The following is a 16,236-nucleotide window of genomic DNA, read 5'->3' as shown; positions in this document are numbered from 1 at the left end:
TTTTGTTGTTACTGCATAGTACCTGAATAAGTAATGACTATAAATTTAAATTTCTAACATTGCTTTTTTATCTAAAACTTTGTATGAATATAAGTTGAATAAATAACATACAAATAAAATAAAAATCTGCAGTCAAGCTATTTCTATTTACTACGCGCTATTTCTATTGCGTTTTTTTTTTTTTTTTTTACAGTAATTAAGTCAGAAGTTAAGTAAAAAAGAATATAATTTAAGCCCAGAGTTATTTTTCAAGCATTCAAGGTCCCTTTTGTTGAAAAAACAACTTAGAAATTTACTAATTGAAATAAAATAAACAAAATCTCCTTACTCTAAAAACTTTTTAGGAACACTGTGCTAGATAAAGTCATTGACCTGAATGAACTTCATGCGACTGTCATATTTGACCCATTGAACCAAAGTAATATCGATCAAACATTTACTCCACAGCGAATAAGTATCATCACATCTACCAAGCAAGGTAATGTACATATTAATATTTAATTTAAGTCCTCTTTTGTAAATATTTTTATCAAAAATTATTAACGAATAGAAAGTTTATAAAAGGTATTAAATTGTCTAAGAAAATAACCAACACTAGTTGGCAATACAAGGACAATTCATCAATTTCTTAATTGTAAAATAGCGCTTCTGCCCACGGTGTACTTATTAAATTCGGTTTCACATTCTCATCATTGTTTTTCTTGGGTTAAAAAAATTAGAATTCGTGTTCCTGAATTCAAGTAAACAATAAGGATATAAAAGCTTTAAAGACCATCGCCTGTCAATTGATCATTTGTTTTCCTCTATAGTTAGATGACTTACCATACATACATGTTACCAAGAATTCGATAAAACAAATTTTGTGGATATAATCAAGATGTAATTTAGATACGAGTCCAATTTTGTGTGGACTATTACTATGTTCTAAAATGAATTACTTTTATAAAGTAAACTTAGAAACATATAATTTTTGTTTTTTTTTAAACTGTCTGGTAAGATAGTTGTTTAAGGGTTGATCGACGAAAACTGCACGGAAAAGCGTATTGTTGAAAAACACCCAACTTTGACCATTTTTTTTCTCTTTTCCTATACAAGATACAATTCACAAATTGAAATTCATGAAGGTTTCATTTCTTTTTTGTTTCTTCATATATTAAAAAAAAGAAGCTTCTAATATACAATTTCTTTAAAACTAAAATGAAATATATAGTACCATAATTGCAACCCACAAAATGGTAATAAAACAATAACAATAAAATAAATTAATTATATTAATTATAAATTATTATTGTACAAAATAGGAATCCGTAAAAAAAAGAAAAAGAAAAATATTTTTAAACACCAATGTTTTCAGTCTGTAAACATCACAAATTGTATCACATATTTTCACCAGAAATAGGTAACACTTTACAAAAAAAAAAAGAAAACTAATAAAAAAATATCCACTTTAAGATATTGCAATTAATTTAATTTAAATATATAGGAATCACTATTTAAAGCGCAGTAACTTTGATGAAATCTACCAACAATCTGGATTGTTCTCCCCAGGTTGGATGCCATTTATCCTTAGAGAGCCAGAATTTTAAAACATTCTGTAAAAATTAAAAACATTTTTATTAAATAAATTTTTTTCAACTTTTGTTTCGAAATAAATTTCAGATTACTCTTATTGTAGAATGTTGAAGTCAATAAAAAAAAGAAAAAAAGTAGCTGTTAATTTTTCCACTATAACTCCCCACTTCGTAAAAAATGATTTCAAAATACTGTGATTGTAACAGTGAATGTTGAGTATTACTATTTCATTGGAAGGCACCTTTTAAAATTTGTTTTCTAAGAGTAGTGAATAAAATTAACCGTAATCAAAAGAATAACATTATTCAGTGCAGAAACATTTGGCTATTTGATTTATTAAGACTAGAAACAAAATTTTCTTATAGTATGAGCAGTAAGAAATTTTTTCCTTTTATCATTGTATCTTAAATTCAACTTGACTTGACGAATAAAACTGGTAATGTTCTATTTTCTTCGGTATTGACCCTCTAATAATTTTTTATTACTTAAGGCACGTCAATATCGGTCATAGGAGTTTATTCAGTGCACTTTTCTTCACCGTACAGTGTTCTCCCATTGCAGAGATCACCGAATAGTTGAGGGAGCTCCTAGTTCGAGGAAATCCTACGAGCCAACAGCTGGATTTTAATCCGGAATCACCCCCGCGTTGGAACTCCTCCACTAATGCATAATTTCATTCACTAGATCACTTGAAATATCTTGATATTTATTTGTTTAATGTGCAAGTAGAAGAAATTAAAATAAATAAGGAAATTCGAAATGATTTAAACTTCGTTATGAATACGAACATATTTAATCAAGATTAAAATGAAAACGTCGAAAATAAAAATAAACGCTCTATAATTAGAGGTAAATCTTTAAAAGTGAAAAACCGCAGAAAAATAAAACCAGTTTATATTAAGATGAATGGGAAGTGTGTCACTGTGTCGTACAAAAAATCGTAACCTTATCAACGATTAAATTATACACGTCACAATGATCTAATAATGCAACGGAAACTCCATTAAATTTTTTTTAAAAAAACATTTAACGTACATACCCTTAATTCTTCATTCAACCAGGGTTTGGGTTTTCCTCGGTTAATTGAACTGTCTGGGAATTCCACTAGACCTCCCACATGAATTCCAAGTGATATATAGAACTATAAATTAAAATTTAATGCGATTATTGAAAGAAAGTTGAACTTCCAAATATCTGATTAAAAAAAAAGATATATATTTTATTAATTTCAGCTCCCAAGCCTCCTTTTTCAGATTTAGATTATGTAAAACCAATATATTAATCCATTCCTTGTTAATAAAGTAGAGAGAATAAAAAATTAAAAACTGTTATGTTTTTTAGCAGCGATATTAAGTGGTATTTTGGACCAATTAAAGTTAAATAAATTAGAAATAAACTTTTTGACTTTTAGTCATGTATCTTAAACCTAACTAGCATTTATATGTTAATCCAGTTTCTCTTTATAAAAATGTATCCTATAGATAGAGGTTGGTGACAATCTCGAGCAATAAATAGCAAAAGTTGATTGCTTGGACTAAACTTTTGGCAGTCCTAAAATGATTACAAAAAAACACGTGGTTATGTTATTGCCAATTCTGGCCAGATGATACGAAGAGAATAATTATGGCCAAATCGGAGGCTGCAAATAGTTCTGGAAAAAGCTCCAAGCTACAAGCATTGTGCCACAAAAACTTGGCTTACTCAAGAATTGTTTGTTTGCAGTTACAAATAACATTCACCTTTAGAAGGCTGTTTACAGTCATCATCTCACAATCCATATTATTCGGCCTTGACAAATGATTCAACTATGTCCATTAATTTACAATACAACTCAGATTATGTAATTTTTAATTGAATTTAACGATGCAACTCATTAAAACAGACAGAACATGGATTAAATTAAGGAAGAGATTTAAATATACCCAAGGAGAATTGCAAGAAAGAATGTGAAAAAGATTACCCAGAATCTTAAAAGTAATTAAAATAGTTTTATATTGTTATTGAACTATAAGTAAGACGTTTGCGATAAAAGCTTCGTTAGTCATCTTAAAAATAACTTTAAATTATCAATTAATGTAACGTTGATGCAAAACATATGTATATTTCCTTAATTTAAAAATAAACAAAGTTAAACTAAAAAATTACTTACCTCTGTATCAAATGGAGCTAAATACGAACCACCGATTTCTTTAAACAATTTCTCTTTTGGTTCTAATTTTCCTACTTCAGTTTCATCCACCATAAATTTTATATAACCTGAAATCAGTATAACCTTCATTCAGACACAGAATGTTGATGTGTATTCCTTTGCGAGAGTTATCATATAATTGAATGTCGATGCAGTAGCAGCTGACTATAAACTACACTTTTTAAAGCATTCTGAAGTATTGTGAGGCTTTTTTTCCAGTGCACTGCCGGACTCCTGACAGTGTTTTCTCTCGTTTCAGACACCACTGTCCATAACTAGTGAGCTGTAAGAAGCTCCAAGGATAAGAAAATATAAGGAACAGGTAGCTGGAGTTTCTAGAATTTTACTTTTACTACTATGAAGAAAATATTTAATATTTTCTCTTAATACTTATAAAAAAATAATGAGATCGTGTCTAATTTCCGGTTCGGAGTTTTCACCGGAAATACACGTTTTGAGGCCCCTGATTTTGAAAAAAAAAAATGGTTTTTAGAAAATGTGTGCCAGTGAACATTAATTCAAAAACGTAAAAGCACAGGAAACTAAAATTTTGTACGTACATCCACCAAAGGACCCCCACCCATAAATTGCGAACTACTTTAAATAGAAGTAGCAATTTATTGAATAAAATTGCACGTTTTTTGGGGGGGGGATATTTTCGGAAATATTGCTGCCATTTTCTCGAAACTTTCAATACTTATTACATTTTTTTTGTATACACAATACTTTTAAGAACATTCGATGAGGACAATTTTAGGGAGATCTCTTGTTAGGCTTTTCTGAATTGCTACTTCAGTGTCATATGTATGGTTTTAAAGTGCACACGGTTAATTAGAATTAAAGTGTTTTTAAAATTTGGAGTTGCGAAGTAAATATTTAACTCCTTGAGAATAATTTTTTTAAAAAAAGCGAGCGTGTATTTTCGCCAGAAAACATTAACATTTAGATTTTACGTTTCCAAAAAAATATTTACGATAAATTTAAAAGTTACAGTTAAAATAAATCAAAGATTTTAACGGAATGATGAAATCTTAAAAGAAAATTTAACGATTAGAATTTAAGGATCTACCTGGTGTCCATTCAATCTTGTATACATGAAAATCATCGGACCATAATTTATTGCCGGCTCTCGAATAAAATATGGAATCCGTTTCATTTGTGGACACTCCTTGATGTAATAACTGTCCTCCAATATTCTTCTCATCTACTTTAAGATCATCATTTCCGAAACTTTTCGCAAGAGAAATTCTACCTGAATTTGGTCCATAGTTCTTTCCAACCAACCAAATTTCTAAAAGAAAGAAAAAAATACTATTTTTTTTATGAGTTATTAAAAATAATAAAAAAATTTCAAAACACCTCTTTGCTGAAGTATTTACCAGGTACAATCCAATCTCCTTTAGGTAATTTTGCCCTTACTTCTACTATACCATACTTAAAATTGAATGAATTTTTAGTATTTATACGAGATGTAAGGACTGGTGGCAAGATATTCCAAGAGAAACCATTACTTTCGCAGTTTGTTCTTGATTCTGCAGTACACCTGAACATAACGAAATCATAACTGTAATTTGTCAAATAATATTTATAATCCTTTATTTTATTTTATTTTTTTGCGCTTCCACCAGCTACAGCTCAATTTGCGCTCAATTCTTTCTATTTATTGACAAAATATGTTAAGTTACCCTTTCAGCCTGAGATATCCATTTCTAACGAAATTTTCACTGTATTTTTCTTCTAATAAAGTAGGTTCTATAACCAGAAATCCATTTTCTATAAGTCTGTTACTTTTATCAATGACCATGAAATAAGATTCCTGCAATGATAACCCATATCAATTAAAGTATTTCCAGTATTGTGGACTAATAAATTCAGAGGTCCTTTGTTTTTCGACCAGTACTTGCTAATGTATTTATTCTTTTATATTATACTGATTTAGGATTTAAATAAATTTCTAGAAAATTAGTTGAGATTAGTAAACGATGATACTTGAAATAACTAAGTGCTTTAATAACACCGGATTTAAAGTAATGGCATTTTGATGATTAAGGAACTTTTAAGGTCACTAACCCCAGTTCTTGGTATTAGGATTTCGCTCGTCCAATTATTGTTTGAGCCCCATCCATTTGTGTTCTGGAATTGTTCAAAATACACTACTTTGCCTTTACACACTTCTTTACCAGATACTGTTGTATAACTTGAGTCACAGGAAGGTTCTGGCAATGGTGTATTTGTTCCTGGATCAATTCTAGGTGGAAAAACAATAGGCTTAGGTGAAGTGCTGGTAGTTGTTCCAGTTGTTTGTGATGGCGACAAACCTAATATTAATGAACAAAACAAAAATGATTAATTAAAAAAAAAAAATCCAAACGGATTTGTATAAAATGAATATAAAACAAAAAAATATAGAAGTTACTTTTGACGGTATATTCTTGATTGTCCAACCTATATCCTAATCCGTCCACGATCACATAAAGCCAGAAATATAATTTATCGCCAGCTCGTAAACGAAGAGTCTTGTCTTCATATACCCAACGATCGCCTCGTTTTTTGACAACATCTCTAGATATTTCGCCAGCTTCTAGATATTCTAATTCTTTATTAATATTAATATGAACGGCAAATAAGGTCACATCTTCTGAATCTGCAATCAAGATTTATAATAGTATTCATAAATGGTACGAGAAAAGATAACTAAGCTTTGGTATAACAATAATGGAGGCTTGAAAATTGGTACTGATTGCAACAAGATACTAAGTGCAAACCACAAACAAACTAAAAAACCCGCACAATTAAAAATTTTAAAAGTCATTTTAATAATTTGTTAGAATTTTCTATAATTATTTTCTTTACTTCTAGTTCTAATATTTACAAAGTGAAGTGATATTTATCAGCGGTGGGGCCCAATAATTTACTTTCTGGGAATACCAGTAATTGAATGTAAACTTAATTGCGAATTATATGACTTCACACTTAGCATCCAACACAAACTTTATAGAAGTAAAGTCTATCTATTTTATTTTCGTGTGACGTATAAGGGACGCACCCAGATATATTTTGAGATGTAAATGGATTTCTTTTATTTAAAAGAATCCTTTTATTTAGGATGCAGCGCATTTTTTTTTCCAAACATACAGGTGGCTCTACTAGTTAGTCATAGCCGTTCGAAGTTAATTTAGGGCAGTAAGATACTGGCTGTGGAAGGACATTTTGATAATTATTGGTATATGTATGCTATTATGGGTAGCCGGACGTTCAAGAGAAAAGTGTTATGAGACGTCAGCCTGTATGGCTCGGGAGGGTCCCCAAAATATTCTCAAAAAAACGTGTAAAATGTTGCATTTGTGCAAACAAAAAAAAACAACAAAAAACGTGGATGTACAAACAGGAAACTTGGCAGAAAATCTCAGACCAGAAACAGGTGAAAAAGTTAATGATTAACCATTCGCATAGGTTCACTTCCATTGGCTGCAAAAGTCTATTATGGGCTTATTTTGTCTGACGTGTACACAGGATCTATGGGTCTGTAACATATGGCTATTTGGGAGTAAAAATGAAGAAACTTCATACAAGTATTGAGTATTTCTTGGAGTGTAGCCAGCGCATATCCGCTGAGAGTTCAGCATTTTCGGAGAAAAAAATACTTTTGCTTTCTAGCTTTATTCTCGATTGTCTTTCCTAACTCTTTAGATCAAACAAACCAACAGGTTTGGAGGAGTGCTTTAAGCAGAGAATGCCACTACAGATTCCCTGGGTGCCTTATTCACCAAACGTTATTGGCAAACCCAATGTCGAATCTCATCTAATTTAAACGTCCATCTAATTTTTAGATAAGAGAATTATTTTAGCATGCAGAAAAAAAGATGGATTCATGTTTCTATCCAGATGTAGGATAAGTTAAGCCATTTAATCTTGATTTAGAGCTAGAATTACCATAATAATGTTTATAGTCTACGTTACAATTAAATTTTTATAGCTTATTATTGGACAGCTTCTATTTTTTCATGGACTTTCTGAAGACTTTTGATCCGTAAATCTCACTTAGGGGTCCTTTTCTACTTTTACATCAAAGTCAATCTGGTCTGTAAAGAGTGAACATTGTCCGAAGTCCAACAGCTCTAGATTTTTTTTAAGCGCCTTAAAAATAATAAGAAGGAAGTCATCGCCTTCTATTATACCAGATTGTACCCTTACTACGGACGAAATCGTATTTTACTCGTAAGCTGGTTTAACAACTACTCATCCAAATGAACTTTTTACGAACTTAAAAATAAACTGGTGTGAAGCAAATGATTTTTTTCTTGACACGATTTTTTCTTTACAAGATGCAAATTTTCTTGAAACGTTTAGTTGCATTAAATGTAGAAGTGTAGATATCTCTTGCAGTAAAAAAAAAAAAAAAAAATCCATCAGGTCTCTTACTTGCCAATCAAAACCACACTGCACTTCAAACTCAAAATCAAAGGTGCCAACATTTTCGATTCATCAAAAATAACAAACATAACAATTAAGCTCTCTTATCCTCGAAACAATAAGTTACATAGCATCTGAAGTTCAAATAAATCCCCTATCAAAACTCACAAATGAATCCTTTCAGATAACATTTCCAGTTTTCCTCAAATTCGGAATTCTAGCAATATCTTCAATGTTTATTATTTATATGCCAATTATCAACTTCTTCTAAGGGGGGTACTATTGAGAAAAGCTTACTTTAAGTAGCATTTCTTTCACCTGCATTCTGGCACAAATGTTTCAAATACGAGGTGTGTTCAAAAAGTAACGGGAATTTTTAAATTTCGCGGGTTTGGAGAGTCTGATTGTAAATTTTTTTTTTTTATTATGTTGGTACACATGCCCCTGAAGTACGATAAAATTTTCAGTAATATTCATTGTTTACTTCTTAAGTGGCAGCCGTTAAGGTTAGACGTGTTTTTCGAGCTTGGCGATTTTTGTTTGTTAAAAAAAAATGGATCAAAGAATTTGTATTAAATTTTGCGTAAAAAATGAAATAAAGTGTGTGAAATGTTAATAAAGGCATATGGTGAGTCTGCTATGAGTAAAACAAGGATTTACGAGTGGTATAAGCGTTTCCAAGATGGCCGCGAAAACGTTGAAGATGACGAACGACCTGGACGTCCAAGCACATCAACAACCGATGAAAACGTGAAAAAAGTGAAAGAAATGGTTATGAACGATCGCCGAATCACAATCAGAGAAGTCGCTGATGATGTTGCCATATCAATTGGCTCATGCCATGAAATTTTTTCGGATGTTTTGGGTATGAAACGTGTGGCAGCAAAATTTGTTCCAAAATTGTTGAATTTCGAACAAAAACAGCGGAGAATGGAAGTTGCTCAAGAGTCACTGAATGAAGTCGACAACGATGCGGATCTACTGAAACGTGTTATAACAGGTGACGAAACATGGGTTTACGGATATGATGTCGAAACTAAGGCTCAATCGTCCCAGTGGAGGCATTCTGGATCGCCAAGACCGAAAAAGGCTCGACAAGTGCGGTCGAATGTGAAGGTTATGCTCACTGTGTTCTTCGATTTTAATGGCATAGTGCATCATGAATTCTTGCCACAAGGTCAAACAATCAATAAGGAGTACTACCTACAAGTTCAACGCCGTTTGCGTGAAGCAATCCGAAAAAAACGCCCGGATTTGTGGCAAAACAATTCATGGATTTTGCACCACGATAATGCACCTGCTCACACTTCATTGCTTGTTCGTGAATTTTTGGCCAAAAACAAAACTTTAACGATGCCCCAGCCTCCATATTCGCCAGACATGGCTCCATGTGACTTTTTTCTATTTCCAAACATAAAGAGAACATTAAAAGGCCGTCGTTTTACAAGCATAGATGACATTAAAAGCGAATCGCTGAAAGAGCTGAAAGCTATCACAAAGATCGAGTTTCAGAAGTGTTTCGAGGATTGGAAAAAGCGCTGGCACAAGTGTATTGTATGCGAAGGGGACTACTTTGAAGGCGACAATATTAATGTAGATGAATAAATAAATATTTTTTTTCAAAAAACGAAAATTCCCGTTACTTTTTGAACACACCTCGTAAATGTGATCTACACGTGCCTTTTTTCAGACTATCATTATCACAAAAAGCTTGTTTTTCAGTTCAGAAAAAAATTGTAATTTCCGGTTCACGTGGTCCGGGTGAAAACTTAGTATCACAAATGGGAAATATTAAAACCGAACACTCAATCGGGCAGTCTGTCATTTTTTAATTTTTAGTTTAGGCATGTTCTGTTAGCACTCTCATCCACAAAAATATACAAGAAACGCATGTTTCCGTTTTCAGAGTCACTAAAACATTTATTTTCGGTAAAAAGACAATTTCGAAAAAAAAAAAATTGAGACAATTGTCATTCTCATTAAACCAGAAGTAAAGAGAAAGTAAAAAAATGCTTCAATAGGTTTTTGAGGAATCGTGTGTAAGGGATAAATTAGTGCAATGAAAAAGAAAAATAGAAGATATTCCCAGACAATATAGATGCTCGATAGTCAATTTTTAAGTACGATATTGACATTAAGTACAATCTTAGGCTGTAACAATTATTTCCGCTACCATTTTTTTTTTTTTTGTAAAATTTCATTTTCTGTTACCATAATGTGTATTATACAAGTATAATACATGTGTACTATCATCTCTAACACATTTCTCTTGATATTGTGATTGATTGGAACAATCACATGACTTTTATCTTACTAATGTTCTAGCTTCAAACTCCATAATTTTTTTTTTTCAACATAATTATTCAAATTAGGATTTAATAAAATAGGTTCACTAATAAAACTGTTCTTGAGAAAAAAAAGGTGAATTCAGTTTCTTTAGACTCTAAAAATGAAAATTCCTGAAAAAAATGATTAGGCCTACTTTTGTGGGGGGGGATTTGAGGCGCATCAACATCTAAGGTTATTGGCGCCCGGAGCTTTTTTCCAGTGCACTGCCGACCTCTGGACAGTGTTATCTCGTTACAGACAACACTGTCTATCACCGGACAGTGAGCTATAAGAAGCTCCTAGGAAGAGAAAATCTAAGGGTCAGCAGCTGGATTCGAACCCGGGACCTCCCACGCGTGGGAGTCCAATACCCTAACCGCATAGTTAATCTCTTCCCTCAGGCCTACATTAACAAAAGGAATGTAGCCTCATTTATTGTAAACAGCTAATTCTGCGAACGAATTCCTTAGAATATATCTATTTCCTTTTTCTCTAAACTTCTCTTGCTTATTTATTTGAAATCTACTGAGGCACCTACCCAATATTGCAAATTTTGAGACTTTTTGTACTCCAAAATGATATTTCTGTTAAAAGCTATATAGATAATTGTGGCTATTGTTCCGAGTTCCCCTGAGTTTTAAGAAAACATAACAAATATTTTTTTGTTTTTTCTCAAATAAAAGAATATAAGCATTTGCAGTAATGCATCATGTAACTTTTACAATTTCGTGGTAAATTTTTCATAATTTCATGAAACTAAGCAAAAATGAAAAGAATTTCATTTTAAAAGTAAATGACTGCGAATAGTTATTCTAAAATTAATATTTCTTATGAACATGGCATTTAAGAACAATCAGTGAATTGAAACAAAAATTTTTAAACATCTACTTTCTTACAAAAAAAAAACTCACCAGGAATTGAAATCTTGAATCCTTTCGGTGAATACACCTCAATTTCATACGCTGGAAATACGTAAGCTGCAGAACATGTTGCTATGAAGAGGAGCAAAAGAGAGACCACACTTAAAGCCTGGTCCATGACCCCCTAAGTATAATCAAAAAACGCGAATAGAACTGGAAATCTTAATGCACACAGGAATAAACAATCGCCAATGAAGTATGAAATCAACCTAGCTGTAAAAACTGCTCGAGGTTCATTAAAGAAGCAAATTACAAAAGAAGTGGGGTTTTTTTATATCCAATAAGATTCCTTTTTCCTCCTCTTATTCCCCAGTTTCAGCGATTACTCTTTGCTTTTTTTGTTTTAGTGTAGTATTTGTAATTAAGTTTAAAGCAAGCGATTTGCGACATTTGATATCCCCAATGAGGTGACCATTACATCAGTCATTTATCCCGCATGCAATGGGTATTTTTAGAAATACTAAGGGATTTTTTAAAGCTAAAAATATGTTTTAAACATCTTTGAATGCAAACGGTTTTAAATGAAATAAGAGGTAAAGTTTAAAAACCTCTACAGACTATTATAAAGTTAATTTAATTACTAGATGATACTTTATGAAAGAGATATTAATTTGGATGCCTTTAATAGGAATGCAAAAATCCAAAAGAATATTTTTAATACTATCGAAACGAAGGGAAATTCCCAAAAGGTCAAAACGCATAGTTTTCCTAATCAGATAGGCTAATTTTATTAATTTTTTTATATTTAAGATATAGAATCTTGTTTAATGAATTGTGTAAATCATTTAAGTAATCGAAAACCTAATGAATTAACGAATCTCTTTAAAAAACTACTTTTTTAAATAAATAAATGTTTCATTAACTAATTTAAGCGCAACTAATATGTACTTTTTTCTTTTCATAGATGGCTCTGAAATTGGATGATCTTATCAGCAAAAAGAAGGAAGTGGTACAGATTTTAGATCTATCCAAAGCTATTGCACACAATCAAGAGGAATTCAAAAAGATTATGGAAAAAGTACCTGAATTTAAGATAAAACCAGAAAAGGTAATTTTTTTTAAATTATAACAATTATAACAGACTCCTCCGACGCACCTTTCTACGGTGACTAACCTCACCCTTCATAGACCAACTCGCCAAGACTAAATACCAAAAATTCCATACTGCTCTCTCTACTTGCTCTCTAGTACAGTCTCTCGCCTCCTCTGACATCCCTAATACTCCTCGCCGACTGAATCGCCAGTGGCCCCGCGACTTCCTTACAGTCTGAAAAACTAAATCTCTACTCTCTCCTACTCATATTCTCCTCTTCACATTCCTCTATCTCCTATAGAGAGTGCTACCGCTGGGTAGCTTCTCTCCTCCTGCTCTTCCCGCACCAGTTCATCTCATTCACCTCCTATTTACTTATTGTATATATTAATACAGATTGTAAATTACAAAATAAATAAATAATAAAATAAAAAAAAATTATAACAAACAACTGAGCAAACAAAAAAGTTTTTTTTTTTGTAAAAATTCAGAAATAGGTGATTACATTATGCCGGACAGCTTTCTTTGACAAGTTTTCTTTCATAATTTCATTCAATTAATTTGGTTTAAAAACTTTATAAATACAGTTAAGACCTGAGGACGTTAAATTGTATGAAGTCTCAAGAAAATCACGCGCAGGTATGCGCAGAAAAAAGAAATCTAAACACACAGAATATGCATTCGCCAATCCAATACCAGAAGAAATGCAAGGAGTCAAACTTGCTGATTTGTGCCCAGTTAATATACAATGGAATATGTTGACAACTTTACGGCCAAAGAGCAAAAACGATACAGAATACTTTTCAAGGTAACAAAAAAATCTAATAAAATCCCAAATTTAGAAGAGAAATAATACTTCTCAAGAAACTATGAAATTGATGAATTAAAAAAAAATGGTTTAAAATACTCTTTCAGATTGGTCGAGCTTGGAAAATTGGAAATAGCAACGCTAGAGAAAGAGAAAAAGAATCCTGATTCATCTTTTATGAGAAAGATGAAAAACAGAGCTGGTGTTGTAGAAACCAGATATCTATCTTGTACGGAATGTGGAGATGATTTCTGCATGGCAGAAACTTGCACGATGATGCAATATGAAAACTTTAGAAGGTAATCATCATGTCTACTTATAATCATATTTATTACTTATTCATACTTAAATTCATATTTAATTTTTTTTGATTAAGAAAATTTCCTTATCTTTATTCGCGGATTGGTGGGTTATTATTACAGGGTCTTCCAACATTGTCACATAGCACTCAGCGGTGACATTGACGGTTCGCCCATTATCCTCGAAAAAGTAAGGACCAATAATCCCAAATTGGGATACTGCACACCATACAGTCACTTTAGGGGAGTGAAGTGGCCTCTGGTGAATTTCCCTTGGGTTTTCATTAGCCCATCGAAATGTGCAGAAGAGAGGTTGAAAACTTCAGAATTCGTCTTCAAGAGTGAATCGCGGCTGACGGCCGCCACCTACGTGATATCATCTTTCAAACTTAATGTAAAAAACTAGATTCTGTACTGAATTAAACAATATAAACATAATTTCTGTAAGTTGAATTGTTTTTGTTTTACATCTCTTTAAAACCGGTTCATACCTTTTGCCCCACCCTGTATTATTTGGAAAAGGGGCGGGTCCTTTCATCGAAGGCACCGCAGGCAAGAGGCTTTCAGTACCATAATCTAGGTAATAGTAGCTAAATCCTCCTCTTCTTACTAGGTCCAGCATCATACTACTACAATTTATTTTATTTTTTTGTAATATGAACTGCTCTAGCAGCCAAGTGCCAAATAGATGGAATTAAGGGAGGTTTGAGAAAGGTAAGAAGTACCTTGGAAAAACTTCTGATGGAAACTGAGCCTTGGAAACTAATCTTTTATTTTTACTCAATTCTTTCTTTCAGCGAAATTTTAAAAAGACCTCTTTAATAAGATAATATGTACTTAAAATTATATACATGTTAACTTTTTTAGGGAACCAATACAAGAGTCACTTGGCAAAAAAGACGAAGAAAAACGTGGACGGAAATTAACAAGAAAGAAAAAAGGAAAACAGACTAGAAGATCTAAGTCTTCTAAGTCGCCCAGCCGAACAAGAGCTAGAAGTAAGAGTAAATCAGCAACAAGAAAAAGATCTGGATCAAGATCGAAGAGTAGAAATCGATGCAAGAGCCGATCTGGTGAAAGAAAAAGTTCTAGAAAAAAGTCTGGGGATAAAAAAAGAAAGTCTTCTACGAAAAAGAAACGTTCAAAGAAGAAAAGTTAAGATAATGTATTTGGCTAATGTATGTGCAATAATTTTATCAAAAGTAGTAGTAAATAAAAGCCCTACATTTCTGAATCTAAAACTTATAAATTTAAATAATTTTAGCATTAAAAATTATAATTTTCTGGTGTAATTCTATATTAAGTAAATAAGTAAGGATAAGAAAATATTCTAACCACAAAACTTTTTATTTTTTCCATAACTACTTTTTTTCATTTGTACGTTAATCTAATAAAAAGTATTCATTTCAAGAAGATTTTTCTTCCAAAACCAATATATATTTTCTACACTTATTCACAGATCACATCGCCCACAACATCTAACCCATATACACACAAGATATAAATATATATTTCACTTCATTCCTAAACGAGTTCAAAAAACTAATTGCTGGGCTTTAACGTGACAGAATTTATAAACCATATGGCATTCAAAAACGTAATTATCCATAAGACAATGTATCCTCCTTAAAAACAACGTCTGCCGAAGATGTAATTAGGCGAGTTGATCTCCCACCATTCTATTTCTTCAAATCGGCCTGTGATGTGTTTAGTTAGAAGGTACATCCTCTACCTCCAGAGTATTTGAGAGTTATGAATACCCTGGACATTGATATGCCTGATTAAAATGTCTAATTCATTTTTTTTTTTTTTTTTTTTCTGTGGTCAGGAATTCTAACAAGGACAATTACTAAAAGTAAGGTGGTTAGTCCAAGCGTGTTACTGCGACTAGCTAGAGCATTAATAACTTTACAAATTAAATCAAGTAAAAGGCCAAAGGAATTAAAAAGACAAATTTATTTGTTTTTTTTATTCTTACAATATTAATCAAAATAATCATCAATATCTAAATTTGGATCAAGTATATCGTCAGCTACATCTGTTAGATCCAAATCCAAATGGTTAAGTATCAAATTTTCACATAACTCTTCTAAGTCTGTATCGCCTACCAATACTGCACCTTGCATTTGGCCATTTTTTATTCTTATATTTCATGAGTGTTGTCCATTAAATAGTCCCAATAGTACCACTTTCATTCCAAAGAAAGATGTAACATGGGTGAACAGTTCAAAACAGAAATCCTAAATAAATAATTCGAAGCAATATTTATATTAATGTATTTTTAATATAATCAAAAGGATAAAAACACTTAATACCTGCCCAAAATGCTTCATTTTTGACTGAGCAATGCTCAATATGTACCCATCTGGCGAGCTTGAGTCCACAAGCGCATTTGTAACCAGTGATCAGCTAAATCCCAAGTACAGGTACGTGGCATCGCCTACAGCATAAACATCTTTTAGGCTGCCCTCCAATTTCCAATCACCCACCAACATTAGCAAGTTCCACTCCTGCTTTTTTAAAGGAAAAAAAAAGAGTATAGATTTATATTTTCCGTTTCTGGCAAAATATTGGCCATATTACGTGTATTTTCTAGGAAGTTCATTAATTTTTTTTGTGAATTAATAATGGATTGTTTTAGGAAAAAGATTGAAGAATTAAAAAAGCAAAAATGA

General features: G+C 32.0%; 2 protein-coding genes across 4 annotated transcripts; one reads left to right on the top strand and one right to left on the bottom strand.

Annotated features, from left to right (window-relative positions):
* The first annotated feature begins 342 nt into the window (after window positions 1-342).
* Window positions 343-14,966, top strand: LOC141446083 (uncharacterized). Of its 3 annotated transcripts, none has more exons than XM_074112492.1 (5): window positions 343-478; window positions 12,326-12,469; window positions 13,042-13,262; window positions 13,370-13,561; window positions 14,429-14,965. In XM_074112492.1, exons 2-5 carry the CDS (start codon window positions 12,326-12,328, stop codon window positions 14,718-14,720), a joined length of 849 nt encoding a protein of 282 aa, XP_073968593.1. In that variant the 5' UTR covers window positions 343-478; the 3' UTR covers window positions 14,721-14,965. The 3 variants fall into 3 exon arrangements, with proteins under 3 accessions (XP_073968593.1, XP_073968596.1, XP_073968594.1); XM_074112495.1 differs by lacking the exon at window positions 343-478 and adding an exon at window positions 3,855-4,082 and having other exon boundaries at window positions 14,429-14,966; XM_074112493.1 differs by lacking the exon at window positions 343-478 and adding an exon at window positions 11,689-11,954 and having other exon boundaries at window positions 14,429-14,966.
* LOC141446079 (beta-1,3-glucan-binding protein 1-like) lies at window positions 1,248-11,650 on the bottom strand. Its single transcript, XM_074112481.1, has 9 exons — window positions 11,413-11,650; window positions 6,177-6,404; window positions 5,831-6,078; window positions 5,446-5,576; window positions 5,140-5,303; window positions 4,830-5,051; window positions 3,722-3,828; window positions 2,612-2,713; window positions 1,248-1,592 (listed from the first exon to the last, which is right to left on the bottom strand). Exons 1-9 carry the CDS (start codon window positions 11,537-11,539, stop codon window positions 1,494-1,496), a joined length of 1,428 nt encoding a protein of 475 aa, XP_073968582.1. The 5' UTR covers window positions 11,540-11,650; the 3' UTR covers window positions 1,248-1,493.
* Window positions 14,967-16,236: the final 1,270 nt, after the last annotated feature.

This window comes from Rhodnius prolixus, unplaced genomic scaffold (genome assembly GCF_049639745.1).
Source record: "Rhodnius prolixus isolate KJV_2025 unplaced genomic scaffold, Rpr scaffold_1, whole genome shotgun sequence".
Lineage (NCBI taxonomy): Eukaryota > Metazoa > Arthropoda > Insecta > Hemiptera > Reduviidae > Rhodnius > Rhodnius prolixus.
Note: the sequence above shows the minus strand (reverse complement) of the source record. Positions and strands in the feature narration are given on the sequence as shown.